The 26,091-nt window shown below is 53.4% G+C and overlaps 1 protein-coding gene across 4 annotated transcripts; it reads left to right on the top strand.

The window, feature by feature from the left end:
* The first annotated feature begins 27 nt into the window (after positions 1–27).
* Positions 28–25,833, top strand: PPP1R13L (protein phosphatase 1 regulatory subunit 13 like). 4 transcript variants are annotated; one of them, XM_032262635.1, is made up of 15 exons: positions 667–723; positions 1,135–1,415; positions 2,320–2,403; positions 7,503–7,578; positions 7,696–7,838; positions 8,850–9,357; positions 9,450–9,548; positions 9,627–9,718; positions 9,986–10,466; positions 13,553–14,013; positions 17,844–17,975; positions 18,073–18,206; positions 18,302–18,468; positions 21,860–22,059; positions 25,239–25,833. In XM_032262635.1, exons 4-15 carry the CDS (start codon positions 7,524–7,526, stop codon positions 25,275–25,277), a joined length of 2,511 nt encoding a protein of 836 aa, XP_032118526.1. In that variant the 5' UTR covers positions 667–723; positions 1,135–1,415; positions 2,320–2,403; positions 7,503–7,523; the 3' UTR covers positions 25,278–25,833. The 4 variants fall into 4 exon arrangements, with proteins under 4 accessions (XP_032118523.1, XP_032118525.1, XP_032118526.1 ...); XM_032262632.1 differs by lacking the exons at positions 1,135–1,415; positions 2,320–2,403 and adding an exon at positions 28–115 and having other exon boundaries at positions 499–723; XM_032262634.1 differs by lacking the exons at positions 667–723; positions 1,135–1,415; positions 2,320–2,403 and adding an exon at positions 57–115.
* The last annotated feature ends 258 nt before the right edge of the window (positions 25,834–26,091 follow it).

A 26,091-nucleotide genomic window follows, 5' to 3' on the forward strand; every position in this document is an offset into this window, starting at 1 on the left:
GCCGTCTGTCCAATATGGTTTGTTGCAACGCCTCCTTAAAGGGGCAGCCACACTGCTTTTCCGAAGTCTTAAAGAGACAGGAAGGTCGATTGGTCTGAAATTCTTAAAGAGACAGGTAAGAATCCTAGTTAGCAGGGCTGTGTTTTCTGTTTTTATATCCCTTCTGGGGAGGCCCAGATGCCTGAGAAATTCAAAACTTGACTGGGAGAAGCGGGAAAATGGAGAAATGGGAGCAATCCGTCCTGAAGGCATGAAGTTCCAGCCCGGGGCGGGGCTTCTGGACTCCGGGGGAGCGGGAAATACAGGGGGAGGAGCTTGTGGTTCTCGAGGGCGGAGCCTCGGACTGGGAGCCCGACACGCGTGGGGTAGTGTAGGGGACGAGGTAGCGCTTGTGGATCAAATGGGACTTATAGATGCCCTCAGGAGTTTAGTCTCGTGCGTGGGAAACCTCGATGACTTTCAGGAAGGGACCAGATCGGCGACTCCTCCCTGCCCCAGGGCGCGTGTAAACAGCGGCACGTGGACTCAGATTTGGGGGACGCACCCACGCCCCTTCCCACTGGGGCCGCCCTGCGTGGGGCGGCGGTTGGAGCCACGGCGGTTGGGACGATGGCTAGACAGGGTGACCCGACTGCATTCCTGGCTGGTGTGTCAGCGCTGCTTCCCGCCCCCCTGCCAAGATTTAGGATCCTACTCCAGAATTGGGCCACCCCTTCTCCCCAGGTGGGAGAGGCTTTCCAGAGCGGAGGGAGGGCCAAGGGGAAGGGGAAATGTTTCCCCTACCCGGGATCTCCAGACGGCTTCCTTCGCGTGGGCGAGAGAGACACCCAGGTGCAGCCCCTGCAGGCTCCGGGACTACAATACCCAGAGGACCGGAGGGGAAGAGTCTCCCGACGTCGGTCGCGGAGGCTGCTGGGAACTGAAGTCCAAACTAAGACTGAACTTTTGCTGAGATCCTGTAAAGATCCAACCCGCACTTTTTATCGACGGGGAGATTCGGGCTCAGAGACCCAAGAGGAAACTGATCAGGAAAGGGAAAACTGTGCCTGAAGGAGTGGGGCAAGGGCTCAGAAGTCAGTCTCCTGAAGCCACGGCGAGGCAGGCGTCTCGGCTCTTCTGTATCTCCGTGGCCAGGTCGCTCTCGGCTTCTGGGCCTCGCCCTTCCTGTCTGTGAAATGGACTCTGGGTGAATCCAAATGGGATCTTCTCGGTCCACGTCCTGCCCCTCCGGGACTACAAGTCCCAAGGTGCTCCAGGCGCCCTCGGCTCCCCCTCCCCTCAGGGACCCGCCTCCCTGCAGCCCGAGTCACGTCGTCTAACCTGTTCCCCGCTCCTGCCCCGCCCCGTTCTCCGCTCCCGAAAGCCGGAGCCCGAGCCGGAGGAAGCCCCCCGGTGCCAGGATCTGCCCCGGATCCGTGAGTTTCACCCTCCTGGGGACCAGAGGCCCCGAAAGAGCCCAACACCCGCGTCCCTGGGAGAATTGGGAGGGGACTCGGACGCCAGGTCCCAGGGCGGAATTTGGGGTGAGCAGACGCCTGGATCCTTAGAACGAAACTCTGATGCCTGTTTTACTAGAGGGAAGAAAGCGGGTTCGGATGCTTGAATTATTGGAATGGAGGGATTCGACCCCTTCATCCCGGGGAGACGCTGGAGCTGGGATTCTTGAGTCCCTCGAACTGGGGGGCTCTAGGAAGCCGAGTTTTCGGGTAGCATAGGAGTTCGAATCCCCGAGTCTTGGTCAGAAATGGGAGGCTCAGACTGGCGGGGCTCAGGAATGGGTGACCACCCTGCCACCCTCAAGCTGCTGTCTTGACCTATCTTCTAGGTCTCTGAGCAGAATTAAGGGTGGGGCAGGGATAGTGGAGCCTGGGTTCCTGAAGCGGAGAAGGACTGGTACCCAGGGTCCCTCCGGAGGCTGTGTCCCGGCTCTCCCCCGACATTCCGGCTCCGGGAGGGGGGCGGGGGAGGAGAGAAAACCGAAGCAGATCTCCAACCTCTTCTGTGCCGCTGAGCGAACCCCAACATGTCATTAACCTGGGCGTCAGACCTGCCTAACCAGAGAAGGGACATCCGCCCCAGGGCACCCCCTGGCGGAGGTGGGCTCCCCTATTGCCTTATATTGATGGGAAACAGCTGGGTTTGCAGAGGTAGTTCCAGAACGCAGGGCAGAATTCTGGAAAGCTGCAGTTGGATTCTGGGAAGTTTACATAGCCTGGCATTTAACCATTAGTCGGAGAGGAAGGGGTAAACTGAGGCTTGGAGCTCACACAGGCAGCAGAGTTTGTGGGGTCAGTATTCAGCCTCCTCCTTCTTCTGCAGCTCTCTGGGGGACGGGATTCCATCCACCTCCGCCAGATTTTCTGCCTAACCTTCTGCCTCTGGGATCCTTGCTCTGACCCTGAGGTGAGAAATGTCACCTCCACGCCCATCTGTCTGACCTGAGGTATTGTGGGAGATAAGGGAGGGACAGAGGCTAATTCTGGAGGTGTCTGTCTGTCCTTGAGGCTGGGGGAGGGCAGGACCAGGCACCTCCCTCTGTCTCCCCCTTCTCTCCACCCCCATGCGTCCTGAGAGCAGGGATTAAAAACAGAATGGGGGAGGCAGGCATCTGATGAGAGAAGGGTGCTTCCCAGTGTCTGGGCTTGAAGGACATTTGATGATAGACTGAAATGAAATTAAAAATAATAACCGTGGCTGCCAAGACAGGACTCTGGGTGTGCCAAGGTCAGGGCTGGTAGGTAGCTAGGAAGGCTGTCATTGTCTAGAGGAGTCTCCAGCGACGGAGAGGTCTCGCTTTGAATGAAGTTTGCTGACCCCAGGGAAGGACTCCTCCTTATGAGTGGAGAAACGGAGGCTGGAGAGTGGATACTGCCCACACACTGGGCTTTTGCCAGCTTCTGTCTGGAATCTTCCAGGGCCCTGCCCACCCCCCGCACTCCCCATCCGTCTGATCCCCCATGACACACACATCCCCGACCCGTCCCTAAGTGACAGAGAGTGATCACTGAGTAAACTTAGGAATGTATAGGGAGAATTTAGGACCCTGAGAGGCAAGGGCTCAGGAAGTTGAGGCCCTGGGTGTCAGAACTCAGGGCTTTTAGGATCTCAGAAACAGTTGAAAGGGCCCTTTTAGGGAGAAAAAAAAAAAGAAAATCACATTGAGTCTTGACCTCTCACTCTGTTGCCAGACCCTGTGTTATAATGAACAGCCAAGGACATCCGGTAATGAGGATCCTGTATGTGTGAACTGTATTTCACGCACCGCATTATTTTAATTACTGCTTATAAATTATGTCACTCAATCCTCATACCCCTTTGAGGTGAAGGTATTAATTCTTCCCATGGTACACATCAGGAAACTGAGGCACAGACAAGGGAAATAACAAGCCCAAGTAGAAGCTTAGCACGGGAACGGCCTTAGCGCGTTCCATAGACGGCCACAAAGGAGGAAACCGAGCCCCCGAGACAGGGGAGCCTCTCCCAGATTCAGTGTGACAGGAAAGGGCTGTCGAAGCTCGACCTGGGTGTTCCCAGCTCAGTCTGGCTCTCTGACCCGGTTGCTACTAACGATGACTCCTCCAGGAAGTCCACAGGATCCTTTGCCCTAAAGAACCTGGCTGGGGTGCAGAGGAGGCCAGGGAAGGAGAGCCAGGGGTGCAGCAGAGAGAGGAGCCCAGGGGAGAGTAACTGCGGGTGGACGGGAGCCCGCGGGAGAGCTCGGAGCTAGAGCTGCAGGGAAGCCCAAGGGAGAGGACTCAGAGGCGGAGGTCAGGGGCAGAGGCCTGGGAAAAGACACCCGGTCCGCGCCACCCTCGCGCCCCGCCCTTGTACCCCGCCCGGCCCCGTTCCCTAGCCGCGGGATGTGAGGCACCTGCCTGGGCCCGCTGCGCATTCCCCGGGCCTGAGCTCAGACGCGGTCCGCCCACCCGGCCGGGGTCGGGGCGTGACCTGGGCGCCCCCTGGCGGCCACGACGTCCCGACCGCCTGTCCCCAGGACAGTCCCACACCCGGGGTTGGCATTTCCTTAGAGCCAGAGGGTGTCAGCATGGAATCTGATAATCTTGGAAATTTGGAGATCGTGGAGCCGTAGCTCACGCCTGTGATCCCAGCACTTTGGGCGACTGAGATGGGGAGGGTGGCATGAGGCTAGGAGTTTGAGACCAGCCTGAGCACAGGTGCGAGAGAGAACTTAAAAAAAAAAGTCACTTACAGACTTGCTCATTTACCTGTTTTTTTAGTTGAGTTTTGTTTTTTTAAATTTTTTTTTCTTTTTCCGAGGGGGAAGGAAGAGAGCAGGGAGGAGAGGGGAAGGGAAGGGAGCCATTTATCTGTTTTAACAGACACTTAATAGAGTATTTCTTATGTATCTCCGAAATTCTAAATGCTCGAGTTTTGATTTCTGTAGTCTGTTCTTCCTAAAGCCTTAATTCTCAGAGCCCTGAATTCTTCCTGAACCTTCTGACCAGGTGGGTTCTTACAATAGTCCTAAGAAGTGAACTGTTATTTATCCCCATTTTACAGATTAGAAAACTGAGGTACTATTTTCAGGATTGGACAGTGGTGCTGCCAGATTTGATTATTTGATTTTTTTAAAAAAAGAAACACGGTGTCACTGTATTGTCCAGGTTGGTCTTAAACTCCTGGCCTCAAGCGATCCTCACACCTCAGCCTCCCAAAGTGCAAGGATCACAGGCAGAAGCTACCACGCCCGGCCCTCAGATTTAAAATCTTAAAGTCTGACTTGTTACCCATGCTTTTTTTTTTTTTTTTTTTTTTTTTTTTTGAGACGGAGTTTTCGCTCTTGTTACCCAGGCTGGAGTGCAATGGCGCAATCTCGGCTCACCGCAACCTCCGTCTCCTGGGTTCAGGCAATTCTCCTGCCTCAGCCTCCTGGGTAGCTGGGATTACAGGCACGCACCACCATGCCCAGCCAATTTTTTTTGTATTTTTAGTAGAGACGGGGTTTCACCATATTGACCAGGATGGTCTCGATCTCTTGACCTCGTGATCCACCCGCCTCGGCCTCCCAAAGTGCCGGGATTACAGGCTTGAGCCACCGCGCCCGGCCGTTACCCATGCTTTTACCAGCCCCACTATACCATCCATCTAGATTGCCAGAGCAGTGCAATCCTGGAATAGGTAGAATGTGATGAGAAAGACAGAATTCTGGGTTAGACAAATTGGAGAATTCTAGAATGTTCCAAAGGTAGACTCTTGGACTCAGAACTTTCCAACAATAGACTCTTTAGTTGAGGGATTTAGGTGCTGCAGAACTTTAGTTACACTCCTAAAGCTCTTATAGTTTCCGAGTCTAGGGCTCATAGAGATTAAAGGGACCTCTCAGAACAGCTGGTTTGGCTAGGTGTGTTTGCTCCTGCCTGTAATCTCAGCACTTTGGGAGGCTGAGGCGGGAGGATTGCTTGAGCCCAGGAGTTCAAGACCAGCCTGAGCAACAAAGCGAGACCCCTGGCTGTACAGAAAATTTTTAAAAAATTAGCTGTCTGTGGTGATGCAAGCCTATACCTGTAGTCTCAGTGACTCAGGAGGTTGAGGTGGGAGGATCAGTTGAGCTGGGAGGTTGAGAGGCAGCAGTGGGTCACAATTGCAGCCTGGGTGACAGAGTGAGACCCTAAAAAAAAAACAAAACTGATTTCCCTTCTTTCACCATTGGGGAGACTGAGGCCCAAGGAGTAGAGAGGACTCAACACCCAAGGTCACACACTCCCTGTTCATCCAAATGAGCCACCAGCCCGAACAGGTTCTGCTCCTTCAACTTCCCAAACAGAGGCGGGTATCAGCATGCCTCAGCCTGCCCGGCTGCCGCCAGAGCTAAGCGGTGGATGCAGCAGGGAGGTGGGAGAGCTGGCGGGCGTGGTGACTAGCATGGGATAGGAATGGTGCCGGCCTGGCTGGTTCCTGGTGGCCTAGCTCCCTCCCACTGGGCCAGTGACCACAGCTACCCCTCCGCCCCAGCCACCTCCCTTTTCCTCTGACGGATCAATGAGAGCCAGACCTCCACTGGATGGGGACCGTAGGGAGAGGAAGCTGAGCAGTCACTTCCCTCTGGGACCCCTCTAATCTGGTGGAGATGACCCAGAATAAGTTGGATCCAGGTGTGAAACCCATTACTATGGACTTCTTGCAGGGTGACCTTGAATACATGTTTCTGAGCCAAACTTTTTTTTTTTTTTGAGACGGAGTTTTGCTCTTGGTGCCCCGGCTAGAGTCCAATGGTGTGACCTCGGCTCACTGTGACCTCTGCCTCCCCCATTCAAGTGATTCTCCTGCCTCAGCCTCCCAAGTAGCTGGGATTACAGATGTGTGCCACTACACCCTGCTAATTTTGTATTTTTAGTAGAGACGGGATTTCACCATATTGGTCAGACTTCCCACCTCAGGTGATCTGCCCACCTCGGCCTCCCAGAGTGCTCGGAGTGAGTCACCGTGCCCAGATCTGGCTTGTGCCTCAGCTTCCTGAGTAGCTGGGATTACGGACACATGCCACCATGCCCAGCAAACTTTTGTATTTTTTGTAGAGATGGGATTTCACCATGTTGGCCAGGCTGGTCCCTAACTCGTGGTCTCAAGCGATCTGTCCGCCTTGGCCTTCCAAAGTGCTGGGGTTACAGGTGTGAGCCACCTCGCCTGGCTGGTTATTGGATCCAGGGAGTTGAAGGTTGCAGTGAGCTGAGATCGTGTCATTGCACTCCAGCTTGGTGACAGAGTGAGACTCCATCTCAAAAACAAAACGAAACGAACGAACGAACAAACAAACAAAAAACAGGATCTAGCACAGTGCCACCTGGTCCCTAGTAAACATTCAGTAACTCATAGTTATTTCATCCTATGTTTCCTGGCACATTGTGGGTGATTAATTAATTGTTGAAGGAATGATTCAGGTCCTCTTAGGACCGAGATAAAGAGATGGACACAGCCGGGCGCAGTGGCTCACGCCTGTAATCCCAGAACTTTGGGAGGCTGAGGTGGGTGAATCACCTGAGGTCAAGAATTCAGGACCAGCCTGGCCAACATGGTGAAACCCCGTGTCTACTAAAAATACAAAAATTAGCCGGGCGTGGTGACGCGCACTTGTAGTTTCAGCTACTCGGAAGGCTGAGGCAGGAGAATCGCTTGAACCCAGGAGGCGGAGGTTGCAGTGAGCCGAGATCGCGGCAATGCACTCCAGCCTGGGTGACAGCGAGAGACTCCGTCTCAAAAAAAAAAGAAGTGAATTATTCGGAGCCTTTAGACCAGGTAAAAGAAAAAAAAAAGAGAGAGAGAGAGTGAATTTTCCGGAGCCTTTAGACCGGGTTTGGACTTCTCCGTGGCGCATGGACTTGGCTCTGGAGGAGTTTGGACTCCCCAGCCAGGGGAAGTGTATCGGGCTTCCGGGGGGAGAACCGAGTAAAGGCGTTGTCCAGCTCCCGAGGGCGCCCGGCTCCCTGAGGGCGGGGTCTAGAGGGGCGGGGTCTTAGCCGGCTCCCTCCCTCCCCACCATGCAGGCGCCCGCTCCGGCTGGCACCATGGACAGCGAGGCATTCCAGAACGCGCGGGACTTTCTGGACCTGAACTTCCAGTGTGAGCTGGGGTAGGGGGCGGGGCTGGCGGATCGGGGGCCCTCGGCAGCGGGCGGGGGATGTTGAGGCCGGCCCCTGCCAGGAGGCCCGTTCCTTACCTCCATTTCCGACTCCCCAGCGCTGGCCATGAAGCACATGGATCTGAAGCAGATGGAGCTGGACACCGCAGCGGCCAAGGTGGATGAACTGACCAAGCAGCTGGAGTCGCTGTGGTCAGACTCTCCCGCGCCTCCTGGCCCACAGGCCGGAGCCCCTTCTAGGGTAAGCCTGGTCTCCCACCTTGACCTCCAAAGCCAGCTTCTCTCCGCACCCCAGACCAGAGGCCTGGATTTCAGATAAGACTGCCCCATGCAGTTATGCAGGCTGTGGACTCTTCAAGGGAACTTGAAAAAAGGGGACCAGGCCTGGAATCCCAGCACTTTGGAGTGGGATGGCTCAGGCCTGGACTCCCAGCACTTTGGAAAGCCAAGGCAAGAGAATTGCTTGAGCCTAAGAGTTCGAGACCAGCCTCTACAAATACTTTTTAAAAAATTTGGCCAGGACGGTGGCTCACGCCTGTTATCCCAGCACTTTGGGAGGCCGAGGAAGGCAGATCATTTGAGGTCAGGAGATAGAGACCATCCTAGCTAACATGGTGAAACCCCAATTCTACTAAAATTACAAAAATTAGCCGGGTGTGGTGGCGGGTGCCTGTAGTCCCAGCTACTCAGGAGGCTGAGGCAGGAGAATTGCTTGAACCTGGGAGGCGGAGGTTGCAGTGAACTGAGATCATGCCACTGCATTCCAGCCTGGGTGACAGAGCAAGACTCTGGAAAGAAAGAAAGGAAGAGGGAAGGAAGGAAGGAAGAAAGAAAGGAAGGAAAAAAGAGAGGGAAGGAGGGAGGAAAGGAAGGAAGGAAGGAAGGGGAGAGAGAAAGAGGAAGAGAGAGAAAAGAAAGAAAGAAAAAGAAAAGAAAGAAAGAAAGAAAAAGAAAGAAAGAAAGAAAAAGAGAAGAAGGGACCAGTGGAGGTAGACATCTATCGGGACCCTCAGGAGGAAAGGGGCGTTAACCTAAGCGGCATAAAGGCGGCAGAGTAACCGGCTAGCCAGGCCCTGGTTCAGGCAGCCTCCCCACCACTCCTCACTTGCACTCTCTGGATTTCCATCGCTGGTTTGCCTCTTTTAGGTTGACCTCCGGTGACCTCTCTTGACACCCCCCCCCCCACACACACACACATCAACCCTTCCACGAATGTCTCCTTTGATCTGTCAATGTCCCGGCCTCCCCACAGCCGCCCAGGTACAGCTCCAGCCCGATCCCTGAGCCCTTCGGCAGCCGAGGGTCCCCCCGGAAGGCGGCCACCGAAGGCACAGACACCCCGTTCGGACGATCAGAGAGTGCCCCAACCCTGCACCCCTACAGACCATTGTCCCCCAAGGGCCGTCCGTCGTCGCCGCGCACCCCGCTCTACCTGCAGCCGGACGCCTACGGCAGCCTGGACCGCGCGCCCTCGCCCCGGCCCCGCGCCTTCGATGGCGCAGGCAGCTCCCTCGGCCGTGCGCCCTCCCCGCGGCCTGGGCCCGGCCCACTCCGCCAGCAGGGTCCCCCTACACCTTTCGACTTCCTGGGCCGCGCAGGCTCCCCCCGCGGCAGCCCCCTGGCAGAGGGGCCCCAGGCCTTCTTCCCCGAGCGCGGGCCGTCACCGCGCCCCGCTGCCACCGCCTACGACGCGCCTGCCTTCGGGAGCTCCCTGCTAGGCGCGGGTAGTAGCGCCTTTGCCCCGCCTCTGCGCGCGCAAGGTGAACCCGGGGGCCAACTGGCGGGCCGAAGCGGGCGGGATCCGGGGCTTGCCACCCTTCCCATCTCATCTTCACTGAAAACTTCTCCCCAGACGACCTGACGCTGCGCCGGCGGCCCCCGAAAGCCTGGAACGAGTCTGACCTGGACGTGGCATACGAGAAGAAGCCTTCGCAGACAGCGAGCTATGAACGTGAGTGGTGGAGGCCCGGGGAGTGGAGGACCCGGAGCAGAGGCAGCCCCCCAGACCCTAACGATACCCGCCCCGCAGGCCTGGATGTCTTTGCACGGCCCGCCTCGCCGGGCCTGCAGCTGTTGCCTTGGAGGGAGAGCAGCCTGGACGGACTGGGGGGCACCACCAAGGTGAGGAGGCAAGACGCTTGGGGAGGAGGGGCTGGGCAAGGTTGGGGAGTGGGGTCACGGCCAGTTTCCTGCTTGTGGCTGCGATCTGGGTCTGGGCGCCCTTTCCCACGCTCTCCCTTCACTGTGCTGGGTTTCTGCCCCTTCCTCACCGTTTCTTCCCCCTCACTCCCAGGGCTTCCCTCACCTCCTCTCTCTCTTCGCTTTTTGTCCTTACCTTCCCTCCACCCTCCGTCTCTCACCCGATCCCCTTCTTTCCCTCTTACCCAGGACAACCTCACCAGCGCCACCCTTCCGCGCAATTACAAGGTCTCCCCTCTGGCCAGCGACCGGCGTTCAGACACAGGCAGCTACCGCCGCTCGCTGGGCTCCGCGGGGCCGTCGGGCACTTTGCCTCGCAGCTGGCAGCCCGTCAGCCGCATCCCCATGCCCCCCTCCAGCCCCCAGCCCCGCGCGGCCCCGCGCCAGCGTCCCATCCCCCTCAGCATGATCTTCAAGCTGCAGAATGCCTTCTGGGAGCAGGGGGCCAGCCGTGCCATGCTCCCTGGGTCCCCCCTCTTCACCCGAGCACCCCCACCTAAGCTGCCTCCCCAGCCCCAGCCACAACCACAGGCCCAGCCACAACCGCAGCCCCAGCCACAACCACAGCCCCAGCCACAACCACAGCCCCAGCTGCCCCCACAGCCTCAGCCACAAGCCCCTACCCCAGCCCCCCAGCCTCCCCAACAGACATGGCCCCCTGTGAACGAAGGTAAGTCAGCAATGAGGGCCCTGGAGGGCTGAGTGAAGGGAGAACAAATGGCAGGGGGACCAGCCCAGCCCTGGGGAGGCAGGGAGATCACAGCCAAATGCCTCTTTCCAGGGACTGTCCTGCAGAGAGCTAGGCCAGGTGAGCTTGGTTTTGGGTAGGAGCCAGGTGATAACGCAAAGGTTAAGTGTGGACCCTGAAGCCAGACTGCCTGGGTATACACTGTGTGACCTTGGGCAAGTCACTTAACCTCTTTGGGCCTCAATTTTCTTGAGTGTAAAAGGCAAATAATGGGCTGGGCACATGGCTCATGCCTCTAATCCCAGGACTTTGGGAGGCTGAGGCAGGTGGATCACAAGGTCAGAAGTTCGAGACCAGCCTGGCCAATGTGGTGAAACCCTGTCTCACTAAAAATACAAAAATCAGCCAAGTGTGGTGGCAGGTGCCTGTAGTCCCAGCTACTCAATAGACTGAGGCAGGAGAGTCCCTTGAACCCAGGAGGCGGAAGTTGCAATGAGCCTAGATCACACCACTGCATTCCAGCCTGGGCAACAGAGCCAGACTCCGTCTCAAAAAAAAAAAAAAAAAAAAAAGGCAAATAATGATAGGGTCTATCTTATTGACATATGCTATTAAATGCATACAAAGTCCTAAAACAGCACGTGATGGGCCAGGTGCAGCGGCTTACACCTGTAATCTCACCACTTTGAGAGGTCAAGGCAAGCAGATCACTTGAGGCCAGGAGTTTGAGACCAGCCTGGCCAACATGGTGAAATCCCATCTCTACCAAAAACACACAAAGAAAAGAAAAGAAAAGAAATTAGCCAGGCGTGGTGGCTCACGACTGTAGTGCCAGCTACTCAGGAGGCTGAGGCAGGAGACTCCCTTGAACCAGGGAGGCTGAGGTTGCAGTGAGCCAAGATCGTGCCACTGCACTCCAGCCCAAGTGACACAGTGAGACTCTGTCTCAAAAATAAGTAAATAAATCGGATCTGACATGTAGTAAGCTATGAATAGCTACTATATTAGCCAGGTGCTGTGGCTCATGCTTGTAATCCCAGCACTTTGGGAGGCTAACACAGGTAGGCTTGAGCTCAGGAGTTCAAGACCAGCCTGGGCAACATAGTGAAACTTATAAAATAGTCTTTGCTAGGGTGGGCACGGTGGCTCATGCCTGCAGTGCCAGCACTTTGGTAGGCAGAGTTGGGTGGATCAGGAGGTCAAGAGATTGAGACCATCCTGGCCAACATGGTGAAACCCCATCTCTACTAGAAATACAAAAATTAGCTGGTCATGGTGGCACGAACCTGTAGTCCTAGCTACTCGGGAGGCTGAGGCAGGAGAATCACTTGAACCCAGGAGGTGGAGGTTGTAGTGAGCCAAGATTGCACCACTGCACTCCAGCCTGGTGAAAGAGTGAGACTCCATCTGAAAAAACAAACAAAATACTAAAAATATCAGACCTCATGAACAAAGCAGTAACTCCAGGAAATTAAAAAAAAAAAAAACCTAAAAATAAAAGTACAAAAAACCTGCCAGGCATGGTAATGGGCGCCTGTAGTCCCAGCTACTCAGGAGTCTGAGGTGGGAGGATCATTTGAGCCTGGGAGACCTAGGCTGATAGCTGATAGCGCCACTGCACTCCCGCCCGGCAACAGAGTGAGATCCAGTCTCAAATAACTACCATATTACTTATAATAATTTATTAATATTTTGGGGTGCGAGATCAGTGAGTTGAGTAGATGGGCTTGAGTCTCTCTTCACTGCTGGCTTGCTGTGTGACTGAGGATAAATTACTTAACTTGTCTGAATCTCTGTTTTCCCATCTGTGAAAAGAGATTAATAATATCTACCCTATAGAATTGTGATCGGGATTCAATGAAATTGTGTGTGTGTGTGTGTGTGTGTGTGTGTGTGTGTGTGTGTGTGTGTTTTGAGATGAAGTTTCACTTTTGTTGTCCAGGCTGCAGTGCAATGGCACGATTTCAGCTCACTGCAACCTCCACCTCCTAGGTTCAAGCGATTCTCCAGCCTCAGCTTCCCAAGTAGCTGGGATTACAGGCATGCGCCACCGCACCTGACTGATTTTTTGTATTTTTAGTAGAGATGGAGTTTTGTCACGTTGGCCAGGCTGGTCTTGAACCCCTGACCTCAGTGACCCACTGTGATTACAGGCATGACCCACTGTGCCCAGCTATGTGTGTGTGTTATTTATATGTATATACATACTATATATAAATATATATAGTATAAATATAATGTGTGTGTGTGTGTGTGTGTGTGTGTGTGTGTGTGTGTGTGTGTGTTTCGGCTCACTGCAACCTCCGCCTCCTGGATTTAATCTATTCCTGTGCCTCAGCCTCCTGAGTAGCTGGGATTACAGGCATGTGCCACCATGCCCAGCTAATTTTTTAAAAAATTTTTAGTAGAGATGGAGTTTCACAATGTTGGCAGGCTGGTCTCAGACTCACCTCAAGAGATCTGCTGCCTCAGCCTCCCAAAGTCCTGAAATTACAGGCGTGAGCCACTGCACTCATCCCATAATGCATATTTTTATTTCCATCTGCTTTACTGCCAGAGTGAATAAGACAGAGAGGAAATCATTAAACACCAGGATTCTACTTCCTGCTGGAGTTTTCTGCCTGACATGTTAGGAGAGGAAATTCTTAGGATCTTAGAAAGTTACATCTATCATCGTTGGTAGAAGTAGATTCTAGAGTCAGCCAGAACTGAGTTCAAGTCCCAGCTGCATGGCTTTGGGCAACGGACTCGTCCTTTCTGAGGCCCAGATTCCCTTTCAGTAATATGGAGATGGCACTCTATCTACCTCACAAGGCAGTAGTGAGATTACAGTAAGGTAGGCCTGTAAAGTGCCTGGCACATACACGTACGAACTGCTCAATAAATGGGAGGCATCATAATTGCTTATTATTCACAGCCCAAGGAAAGTGTAGCCCAGAGAGGGCAAGGAACTTCCCTGAGGTCACACAGAAAATCAGGTACTGGCTGTATATCCTGGAAGTTGTAGACAGGAAGTCTTGGGTGTCTCCTGGGGACCTGTTCTCTCACGGGGCTCTTGTTCCGTCTAGGACCCCCCAAGCCCCCCACCGAGCTGGAGCCTGAGCCGGAGATAGAAGGGCTGTTGACACCAGCGCTGGAGGCAGGCGATGTGGATGAAGGCACTGTAGCAAGGCCTCTCAGCCCCACAAGGCTGCAGCCAGCACTGCCACCGGAGGCACAGTCAGTGCCCGAGCTGGAGGAGGTGGCACGGGTGCTGGCCGAGATTCCCCGGCCCCTCAAACGCAGGGGCTCCATGGAGCAGGCCCCTGCCGTGGCTCTGCCCCCTACCCACAAGAAACAGTACCAGCAGATCATCAGCCGCCTCTTCCATCGCCATGGGGGGCCAGGGCCCGGGGGGCTGGAGCCAGAGCTGTCCCCCATCACTGAGGGATCTGAGGCCAGGGCAGGTCCCCCTGCTCCTGCCCCACCAGCTCCCATCCCACCCCCAACCCCGCCCCAGAGCAGCCCACCAGAGCAGCCACAGAACATGGTAAGTAATACAGGAGGAAACCGGGGTATGTTTCTATGTGGATTCAGGGGCTGTAGCAAAGAGCCCCCGAAAGACAGTGGCTTAGATGAGATCTAAGTTTTCTTTTGAGTAAAAGTCCAGGAGTTTGCAGCCCAGGACTGTAGGCAGTTCACTGGAGTCAGGACCCAGGCTCTCTCTACCTGCTCTGCCATCTATCGGGAGTGTGTCTACCCTCATGGTCCTAGATGGCTGTCACCAAGTCTGCCCTCCAGCCAGGAAGAGAGAAGGAAGAAGAGAAAGTGCCCTTTCCCATTTCAGGCAGAACCTGGGAGTTCCGCACATCACTCTGCTCCCTCTAACTGGCAAGGAGCCCCGCTGCAAGGGATGCTGGGAAATGTAGTCTTTAATCTAGGCATAGCTATGTGTGAGTATCTGGAGGGCCTGCGGGAGTCTTGGCCACATGGAGATTTTCTCTGCTCCTTCTCTCCAATAACCTGTGCCTGTGCCCTGCCCCGGGCATTCCTTCAGCAATCTCGAGTCTTACACCTGGACATGACTAAGTCTTGGCACAACAGTGAGTGCATCCTGGTACTGAGAAGTCTGCCGAATCGGAGCAGTCACCCTCTCTTCTCTCCCTCTCTGTCTCCGGACACAGTCTCTTGTGTCTGCTCTGCTTTCTCCTCCATTTTTTTTTTGAGGCAGAGTCTTGCTCCACCACCCAGGCTGGAGTGCAGTGGCTTGATCTCAGCTCATTGCAACCTCCACCTCCCAGGTTCAAGATCCTCCTGCCTTAGTTTCCCAAGTAGCTGGGATTACAAGCATGCACCACCAAGCCCAGCTAATTTTGGTATTTTTAGTAGAGATGGCGTTTCACCATGTTGGCCAGGCTGGTCTCAAACTCCTGACCTCAAGTGATCCAACTGCCTCAGCCTCCCAAAGTGCTGGGATTACAGGCGTGAGCCACTGTGCCTGGACTCACTGTCTCTTAAAAAGTGAGTGTCAGGCCGGGTGTGACCAAGATCAGAAGGAGACCATCCCCTGTTCCAGTGGTGACAACAGTAATAGCAGTTAACAATTATGTGCCAGGTATTCTGCACTACATCAATGTATTCAATCTTGGCCGCGCACGGTGGCTCATGCCTGTAATCCCAGAACTTTGGGAGGCCGAGGCGGATGAATCACGACGTGGTCAGGAGTTGAAGACCAGCTTGGCCAACGTGGTGAAACCCCGTCTCTACCAAAAATACAAAAATTAGCCAGGTGTGGTGGCACATGCCTATAATCCCAGCACTTTGGGAGGCTGAGGCGGGTGGATCACTTGAGGTCAGGAGTTTGAGACCAGCCTGGCCAACATGGCGAAACCCTGTCTCTGCTAAGATACAAAAGAAATTAGCCGGCCATGGCAGTGTGCACCCATAGTCCCACCTACTGGGGAGGCTGAAACGAGAATTGCTTGAACCTGGGAGGCGGAGGTTGCAGTGAGCTGAGATTGCGCCACTGCACTCCAGCCTGGGCAACAGAGAGAAACTCTGTGTCAAAATAAAATAAAATAATCTCTTTAAAAAAAAAAAAAAAAAAAGAGTTGCCAGGCATGGTGGCTCATGCCTATAATCCTAGCACTTTGGGAGGCCGAGGTGGGTGGATTGCCTGAGCTCAGGAGTTCCAGACCAGCCTGGGCAACCTGGTGAAACCCCATCGCTACTAAAATACAAAAGAAATTAGCTGGGCATGGCAGTGTGCACCTGTAGTCCCAGATACTTGGGAGGCTGAAGCAGAATTGCTTGACCCAGGGAGATGGAGGTTGCGGTAAGCTGAGGGTGAGCCACTGTACTCCAGCCTGGGCGACAGAGCGAGACTCCATCTCTTTAAAAAAAAAAAAAAAAAATTATAGTATCATGGAATGATTATTACCAATTGTTGAAGTCACCAAATTTGACAATTAAAGATGCTCATATTTTGAATTATAAAATCACAAATTCATGCACTGATATGTTGTAGTGGAGGTTTTCTTAAAAATTATACTTTAAGTTCTGGGCATTATTATGATTATTATTATTGAGTCAGAGTCTCACTCTGTTTGTTGCCCAGGCTGGAGTGTGGTGGCAAGATCATGGCTCACTGCAGCCTCCACCTCCTGGGCTCAACTGAGCCTCATGCCTCAGCCTCCCTCCCCCATAGCTGGGACTACAGCCATGCACCACCACTCCCGGATAATTTTTTTTTCTTTTTTCTTTTTTTTTTTTTTGAGATGGAGTTTCGCTCTTGTTACCCAGGCTGGAGTGCAATGGCACAATCTCGGCTCACCGTGACCTCCGCCTCCCGGGTTCAAGTGTTTCTCCTGCCTCAGCCTCCCGAGTAGCTGGGACTACAGGCGCGAGCCACCACACCAGACTAATTTTTGTGTTTTTAGTATAGACAGGGTTTCACCTTGTTAGCTGGGCTGGTCTTGAACTCCTGACCTCAGGCGATCCACCCTCCTCAGCCTTCCAAAGTGCTGGGGTTACAGGCATGAGCTACTGTGCCCAGCCATTTCCTTCTAGTCTTTTGAAATGAAATTCTAATGGAAAAATACGAAAGTTCTCAATCATAGAATCTTGGGATTTCAAAGCCCTGACCCCTCAGCCGTTTGAAATAGCACAACCTAGCATTTCTACAGTCACAACCTGTTGGAGTAATCGAGCTTTTGGGAATATTGGATTCATTGGCTGTTGGGATCTCTGAATTCCAGAATCTTAAAATCACAGAAACTCTGGAAAGAGCAAAGACCAGAATCGCAAATGCTATGCATTCACATGCTTGTAATAAATAAATGCGTTTTTTTCTTTTGAGACTGGGTCTCACTTGTTGCCCAGGCAGTGTCATTCCGTTCAATCAGTCCTCCTGGCTCAGCCTCCCAAGTAGCTGGAAGCACAGGTGTGCGCCACCATGTCAGGCTAAATTTTTATTTTTTGTAGAGACTGGGTCTCACTGTATTGCCCGGGCTGTTCTTAAACTCCTGGGCTCAAGTGATCCTCCCATCTCAGCCTCCCAAAGTGCTGGAATTATAGCAGTGAGCCATCTCACCCAGACCAGACTAAATGAATCTTATAGGAGGAAAATTAAAAATAAGAAAGTACATGAGGCTGGGCACAGTGGCTCCCACCTGTAATCCTAGCACTTTGGGAGGCTGAGATGGGTGGATCACCTGAGCTCAGGAGTTCAAGACCATCCTGGGCAACATGGTGAAGCCTGTCTCTACTAAAAATACAAAAATCAGACAGGTATGGTGGCACATACCTGTAATCCCAGCTACTCGGGAGGCTGAGGCAGGAGAATCGCTTGAACCTGGGAGGTGGAGGTTGCAGTGAGTCAAGTTAAGGCCACTGCACTGCACTCCAGCCTGCAAAGGGAGACAAAAAAGAAGAAAAAGAAAGAAAGCACAAGGAATAATAAAATACTCAGATTCCAAACATCTGGAATTAACACACCTCTGGTAACGTTTTGTCAGGTGTGCCTTATTGCATGTATTATTAACAAAAGAAATGTGAGCCTGTGTGTGAATTGAATAACTGGCTCCACAATCATTGTTTTGAACTTACAGAATTACTTTGCCACCAATCCCATGGCCCCCCAGCTTTCTCTCAAGTTTCAGGGCTCAAGTTTCTCAAATCACAGGATTCCCTGTCTATGGCAGGGAACTGGAGGCTCTAGGAGGAGAACGGAGGCACCCTCTCCCTCACTGCTCCGAGTGAATCCCAGCCCTACTCCTGTTTAGATGGGTGCCACGGTCCCTGGACCTCTGTTTCCACCTCTAGGTCATGGATATACTAACAATCCCTCCAAGTTACTGAACTCCACGCCCTGTCCCCCAGGAGATGCGCTCGGTGCTGCGGAAGGCTGGCTCCCCGCGCAAGGCCCGCCGCGCGCGCCTCAACCCTCTGGTGCTGCTCCTGGACGCGGCGCTGAGCGGGGAGCTGGAAGTGGTGCAGCAGGCGGTGAAGGAGGTGAGCACTGCTGAGCGGGAGGTGGGTGCGGCGGGGCGGCCGGATGCCAGGATGCCAGCCACGGGACTGAGTCTTCCCCCTCCCCCGGTGCACTCAGATGAACGACCCGAGCCAGCCCAACGAGGAGGGCATCACCGCCCTGCACAACGCCATCTGCGGCGCAAACTACTCCATTGTGGACTTCCTCATCACCGCGGGTGCCAATGTCAACTCCCCCGACAGCCACGGCTGGTGAGCCCCGACCCGCGCGGTGGGCTGGGTGCCCATGGGCGGATGCGCGGGCCTCTCACGCATCGCTCCCCGCAACCCCCCACCCCCACGCCTAGGACACCCTTGCACTGCGCGGCGTCGTGCAACGACACAGTCATCTGCATGGCGCTGGTGCAGCACGGCGCTGCGATCTTCGCCACCACGCTCAGCGACGGCGCCACTGCCTTTGAGAAGTGTGACCCGTACCGCGAGGGTTATACTGACTGCGCCACCTACCTGGCAGGTGCGAGGCAGGGCTGTGGCGCCTGGGTGCCTACCTGGCGGGTGCGCAGGCGCGGGGAGGGGTGCAAACACCCCCCACTTGGGAGAGGAGGATGTGGGGACCGTACCAACCCCGTGGCAGGATTGAAGAGGAGGAGGGAGAGCAGGGATGGACCACCTGCAGGGGTGGGGGACTGTGCCCCCCTAAGGGAGAAGGGGAGATGGAGGCTGTGCCACACGAGCTGGGCATCTTTGGGGAGGAGCCTGGCTGTGGAGATTGGTCTGCTCACCCTTGGCATCTGCAGGGGTGGGAAGCTGGACGTTTCCATCTACCTGGCATAGAGCTCTGGGCAGGTGGGCTCTGGCACTTGGAGAGACATTGCCACAGGCCTGGTAGGTAAGCAGGCTACAGCTGCTGGAAAGGGGCTTGCAGGAAGACAAGAGGCTGTACCCTACCTCTCCAGGGGACAGGTTACAGCACCTGGTTCCCCGAAGGGTGGGGCAAAGTAGGCTGCACCCCAGGGATTGTGCACAGGGTGTAGTCACACCTGGAGGAGCAAGTTGTATCTCAGTTTGGGTGAGGAAATTCACAGAGAGTTGGAGTGAGGGTTGGGACTTGGGGGTGAGACAGAGGGTTATATGTTTTAAAGGTGAGCCTGGTCAGGCTACAGGACATTGGGTTGTGCCACCTACGACAGAAAATGAGTGAGAGGCGTGGGGGAATGCCTGCCTTAAAGGTGAGCTGGGCAGGCAGGAACTGTACCACTTGGAGAGGTACAGACCATTCCCTGAAGGGGGAACCATGGGACGGGGGGGGTGGGTGGGTCATTACGCCTTTGTCACGGGTAGGTGGAACCTGTGAGATGTGAGTTATCCTGCTCTGCCTGCCTCAGACACACAAGGTTGGGAAAGTGAAGTAAAGATTGAACAACACTGGCCAGGCACGGTGGCTCACACCTGTCATCACAGCACTTTGGGAGGCTGAGGCGGGCAGATCACGAGGTCAGGAGTTCAAGACCAGCCTGACCAACATGGTGAAACCCCATCTCTACTAAAAATACAAAAATTAGCTGGGCATGGTGGCACACGCCTGTAATCCCAGCTACTCGAGAGGTTCAGGCAGGAGAATCACTTGGACCCTGGAGGCAGACGTTGCAGTGAGCCAAGATCATGCCACTGCACTCCAGCCTGTCTCAAAAAAAAAAAAAGCCGGGCGCGGTGGCTCACGCCTGTAATCCCAGCACTTTGGGAGGCCGAGGCGGGTGGATCACGAGGTCAAGAGATCGAGACCATCCTGGTCAACATAGTGAAACCCCGTCTCTACTAAAACTACAAAAAATTAGCTGGGCATGGTGGTGCGTGCCTGTAATCCCAGCTACTCAGGAGGCTGAGGCAGGAGAATTGCCTGAACCCAGGAGGCGGAGGTTGCGGTGAGCCGAGATCGCGCCATTGCACTCCAGTCTGGGTAACAAAAAGGAAACCCCGCCTAAAAAAAAAAAAAAAAAAATTGGACAACACACTTGGGCATGAAAGCAGGAGAAACTAGAACAGAGGGAACTGAACCACTGACCCCTGCAGAGGAGGAGCGCAGTGACCTACTGCACCCTCCAGAAAAGAGGCTAAGTTCTTTCTTTCCTAGAGATGGGATTTCCCTATGTTGTTTAGGCTGTTTTCAAAGTCCTGGGCTCAAGCGATCCTCCCTTCTCAGCCTCCCAGAGTACTGGGATTATAGGTGTGAGCCAACATGGCTGGCCGGCCCAGGGATTAAGCTCTTGATGGAGATTACACGCTGAAATTGGGAGGAGATTCAGATGGGTTCTACCATCCGGAGATGTCATTACATCCTCTTTGGAGGCTCCATTACCTGGGTGACGGCAGTGGAGCTGGACGGCACCATCTAGAAAGGGAGCGATGAGCTCGGCACAGTGGCTCATGCCTGTAATCCCAGCAATCTGGGAGGCCTAGACATTAGGATGGCTTGCGACTAGGAGTTCAAGACCAGCCAAGGCAACACAGGGAGACCACCTCCCTTCCCCGTCTCTACAAAATATGTATTTATTTATTATTTTTGAGACCGAGTCTCAATCTGTCGCCCAAGCTGGAGTGCAGTGACGCGATCTCAGCAACTTCTGCCTCCTGGGTGTAAGCAATTCTGCCTCAGCCTCTCGAGTAGCTAGGGACTACAGGTGCTCGCCACCATGCCCGGCTAATTTTTTATATTTTTTAGTAGAGACAGGGTTTTGCCATGTTGCCCAGGCTGATCCCGAACTCCTGAGCTCAGGCATTCTGCCCGCCTTGGCCTTCCAAAGTGCTAAGATTACAGGTGTGAGCCACCATGCCTGACCTCTACAAAATATTTATATTTATTTATTTACGAGACAGAATCTCACCCTATTGCACAGGCTGGAGTGCAATGGCACAATAGCTCACTGCAATCTTTGACTCCTGGGTGAAGGCGATTCTCCTTCCTCAGGCTCCCGAGTAGCTGGGATTACAAGGCACATGCCAGCACGCCTGGCTAATTTTTTTGTTTTTTTAGTAGAGACAGAGTTTCAACATGTTGGCCAGGCTGGTCTTGAACTCCTGGCCTCAGGCGATCTGCCTGCCTTGGCCTCCCGAAGTGCTGTGATTACAGATGTGTGCCACTGCACCTGGTCTACAAAATATTTAATAATAATAATAATAAAATAAAAACTCAAGAAGAGGCAGATGAGCCCACTTAAAGGTGGAGAGTAGGTCCATATCATTCAAGGAAGGTGGAATCTTCCATAGGGACTGTACCATGTAAGCTAAGCTCCAGGGTAGGGCAAAAGACTGGACCTCTAGGGTTGACAGGGAGATTCAGCAATGTACAAGAAGGAATCCTACCTGTAATCCCAGCACTGTGGGAGGCCGATGCAGGCAGATCACCTGAGGTCAGGAGTTCGAGACCAGCCTGGCCACCATGGTGAAACCCTGTCTCTACTAAAAAATATAAAAATTAGCCAGGTGTGGTGGCAGGCGCCTGTAATCCCAGCTACTTGGGAGGCTGTGACAGGAGAATCGCTTGAACCTGGGAGGCAGAGGTTGCAGTGAGCCGAGATCATGCCATTGCACTCCAGCCTGGGCAACAGAGTGAGACTCAGTCTGCAAAAACAAAAAAGGAAATGGGGGCCACTGACCCTGCCTCAGGAGTGGGTGGCCCATCTGGATGCCTCCCCCAGTGTCCTCGAAATGCTGCAGACTGCCGGTCCCAGCATCTGACTCCAGCTCTAGCTCCCATCCGCAGCCATGGGCACACACAACGTTTCAGGGGTTTCAGCCCCCTGCTGGGACAGGCGCCAAATTGCAGGGCCCGTCCCGGTCCCCGCATGGCCCCTGCTCCTGGGCCCCCTGGACCGGGCTCTCACCTTCCCTCCCGTGGCATGTTTCAGATGTGGAGCAGAGTATGGGGCTGATGAACGGCGGGGCGGTGTACGCTCTCTGGGACTACAGCGCCGAGTTCGGGGACGAGCTGTCCTTCCGCGAGGGCGAGTCGGTCACTGTGCTGCGGAGGGACGGGCCGGAGGAGACCGACTGGTGGTGGGCCTCTCTGCATGGCCAGGAGGGCTACGTGCCGCGGAACTACTTCGGGGTGAGCCCAGGGGAGGTGTCGTGGGAACCTCCTGGCGGTTGTTTAGGGAATAGGATGATCCCACAGGGAAAAAGAGGGGGCGAGAGGGACAAAATGGGTGAGGGAGGCCAGAAAAGTCCATTATTGGTCATGGGGAGGAGCTGGGCATGGAGGTGTGCCTGTAATCCCAGCTACTCGGGAGGCTGAGGCAGGAGAATTGCCTGAACCCAGGAGGCGGAGGTTGCGGTGAGCCGAGATCGCGCCATTGCACTCCAGCCTGGGTAACAAGAGTGAAACTCCGTCTCGAAAAAAAAAAAAAAAAAAAAGATATTTAATGTAAAAAAATTACATTATATTTAATGGTAATATGGGGGGTAAGGGAGGGTTCATTATAGTTAGGGGAGTAGGTGAGGAAGAGGCCTTTATTTTATTTTTATTTATTTTTTATTTTAATACATTTTTTTTTTTTTTTCTGAGACAGAGTCTCGCTTTGTCGCCCAGGCTGGAGTGCAGTGGCACCATCTCTGCTCACTGCAACCTCCACCTCCCAGGCTCAAGCAATTCTCCTGCCTCAGCCTCCCGGGTAGGGTAGCTGGGATTACAGGCGTCCACCACCATGCCCAGCTAATTTTTGTATTTTTAGTAGAGATGGGATTTTGCCATGTTGGCCAGGCTGGTTTTGAACTCCTGACGTCAGGTGACCTGCCTGCCTCAGCCTCCCAAAGTGCTGGGATTACAGGTGTGAGCCACGGCATCTGGCTGGAAGAGCCCTTTAAAGAGCTGTCAGGATGTAGGGTGCTCAACCACACTGCCTTACCAATTATTTGATTGGTTTCTGCTCAATCCAATGTTTTTCTTATAATCGCTGATTGTATGGGTGGAGAGGTCAAAGAATAATCCATTTTAGCCAAGGGAATTGATGAAGAAGAATCCCATTTTATTTATTTATTTTTGAGACAGGGTTTCGTTTTTGTTACCCAGGCTGGAGTGCAATGGTGTGATCTTGGCTCACTGAAACCTCCGCCCTCCAGGTTCAAGTATTCTCCTGCCTCAGCCTCCCAAGTAGCTGGGATTACAGGCATGTGTCACCACACCTGGCTAATTTTGTATTTATTTAGTAGAGACAGGGTTTCTCCATGTTGGTCAGGCTGGTCTTGGACTCCCGACCTCAGGTGATCCACCCACCTCTGCTTCCCAAAGTGCTGGGATTACAGGCATCAGACGCTGCACCCAGCCGAAGAATACCATTTTAGTGATGGTGGGTGGAGTTAAGGAATTGTAGATTAAGGCTGAGAGTGGGCCAGACTTGGTGGCTCATGCCTGTAATCCCACCACTTTTGGAGACTGAGGCAGGCGGATCACCTGAGGTCAGGAGTTCGAGACCAGCCTGGCCAACACGGTGATACCCTGTATCTACTAAAAATACAAAAAATTAGGTGGGCGTGCTAATTTTGCATTCACCTTACAGAGTTAAACTGATGTGTGTATGCAGCAGTTCAAAAACGCTTTCTTTGGAGAATCTAGAAAGTGATATTTCCTGCCATATACCCAGCTAATACAAAAAAGTAGCTGGGCATGCTATAATCCCGGCTACTCAGGAGGCTGACACAGGAGAATTGCTTGGACCTGGGAGGTGGAGATTGCTGTGAGCTGAGGTCATGCACTGCACACCAGCTTGGACAATAACAGTGAAACTCCAGCTCAAAAAAAAAAAAAAAAAAAAAAGGAAAGAAAAAGTCTGGGAGCAGTGGCTCATGCCTGTAATCCCAGCACTTTGGGAGGCCAAGGTAGACAAATCACTTAAACTTAGGAGTTTGAGACCAGCCTAGGCAACATAAGGAGACCCTATCTCCACAAAAAAAGGTGAAAAATTAGCTGCGTGTAATGGCTCACGCCTATAGTCCTGGCTACTCAGGAGGCTGAGGCAGGAGAATCACTTGAGCCTGGAAGATTGAGGCTGCAGTGAGCCCTGATGGTGCTACTAGTACTCCAGCCTGGGTGACAGAGACTGTGTCTAAAAAAAAAAAAAAAAATGTCGCTTACAAGTGTATTACAGGTGGAGAGGAAGCTTTTTTTTTTTTTTCCTGCCTCAGCCTCCCAAGCAGCTGGGACTACAGGCTTGCGCCACCATGCCTGGCTAATTTTTGTATGTTTAGTAGAGTCGGAGTTTCACCATGCTGGCCGGGACGATCTCTATCTCTTGACCCTGTGATCGTCCCTCCTCCCAAAGTGCTGGGATTACAAGCATGAGCCACCTAGCCCTGCCAGATTTTTTTGTTTGTTTGTTTGAGATGGAGTCTTGCTTTGTTGCCCAGGCTGGAATGCAGTGGTGTAATCTCAGCTCACTGCAACCTCTGCCTCCTGGGTTCAAGCAATTCTCCTGCCTCAGCCTCCCAAATAGCTGGGACTACAGGCAAGTGCCACCATGCCCAGCTAATTTTTTTGTATTGTTAGTAGAGATGGGGCTTCACCACGTTAACCAGGCTGGTCTCAAACTCCAGAACTCAGGTGATCCACCTGCCTTGGCCTTCCAAAGTGCTGGGATTACAGGTGTGAGCCACCGCGCCCAGCTGTTTTTTCTTTTTTGATACAGAGCTTTGGCTCTGTTTTCCAGGCTGGAGTGCAATGGCGTGATCTCAGCTCCCTGCAACCTCTGCCTCCCAGATTCAAGTGATTCTCCTGCCTTAGCCTCCCGAGTAGCTGGGATTACAGGCATGCATCACCAAGCCTGGCTAATTTTTTGTCTTTTTAATAGACAAAAAGACAAAATATTTGTTGCCCAAGCTATCTTGAACTCCTGAGCTCAGGTCATCTGCCTGCCTCAGCGTCCCAAAGTTCTGGGATTACAGGTGTGAGCCACCATGCCCAGCCCTGAGAGGGTTTTTTTTTTTTTTTTTTTTTTAAATATGGAGGTTTAAACTCTCTCTAACACCAAAGACAACCAAGGTGTTAGAGAGAGGTGGGCTTCTCCTTGTGGCAGTAGGAGAGACTGGCAATATCTCATGTCATCAATGGAGGCTCTGATTGGAAGTTTCCATCTGGTTCTTGGAGGTGACATAGAACTTGGATTCTGGAGCAGTTTGGGAGTTGCTGAGAGAGTCCCCTTAGGAAGGAGTGAGAGGATTGAGACAGGCGGCGGATGTGGGTGTGTGATGGAGAGGTGGGAGCTCCTGATGTCTGAAGATCCTGTGTCTCCCCAGCTCTTCCCCAGGGTGAAGCCTCAAAGGAATAAAGTCTAGCAGGATAGAAGGAGGTTTCTGAGCCCGACAGAAACAAGCATTCCTGCGTTCGCTGCAGACCTCCTGCTCCGTTTTCTGCTTCCTTTATCTGCACCCCTCGCCCTGCTGGTGGTGGTCCTCGCCACCGGTTCTCTGTTCTCCCGTAAGTCCAGGGAAGAATGAGAACCCCAGCCTTAAATTTAGGAATCTGCCTTAGCCTTGAGAGGTCCAGGAAGGGCTGGAAATCACTGGGGACAGGAAACCACTCCGTTTTGCCAAATCGGATCCCGTCCAAAGTGCCTCTGATGCCTACCCCACCACCACCTCCCCCAGCAAGCCAGCCACCTGCCCAGCAGAGCCTGGGATGGGCGACCACACCCCTGGATATGCCTGGGAGTCACCGCTACCTCCAGCTCTCCCAGCAGTCTTGAGGTCTAGATGGGAAACATTGGTCTCCACCAGGATCCCTGCCCCACCTCTCCCCAGTTAAGTGCCTTCATACAGCACTGGTTTACTGTTTATATACAAAATAGGGAAACTTTCCTTTATAAATAAAAGTAGATTGCACAGAAATTGACTTTCTTCTCTTTGATTCTGTTTTGACTCAATACATGCTCATCATTGTGGTTATTAGTTTTGGCAAAGTAGTGAAAGTAGCCCTTTCTTCTCCTCCCCCTCCCCCTCCTCCCTTTCCTCCTCCTCCTTCTCCCGCTCTTCCTCCTCCTCCCCCTCCTCCTTTCCTCCTCTTCCTCCCCCTCCTCTTCCTCCTCATTCTTCCTTCTTCCGCCTTCTTCTTCTTCGTCTTCATCTTCATCTTTTTTTATCTTGCTCTGTT

This window comes from Sapajus apella, unplaced genomic scaffold (assembly GCF_009761245.1).
Source record: "Sapajus apella isolate SASKATOON/1434 unplaced genomic scaffold, GSC_monkey_1.0 scaffold130, whole genome shotgun sequence".
NCBI lineage: Eukaryota > Metazoa > Chordata > Mammalia > Primates > Cebidae > Sapajus > Sapajus apella.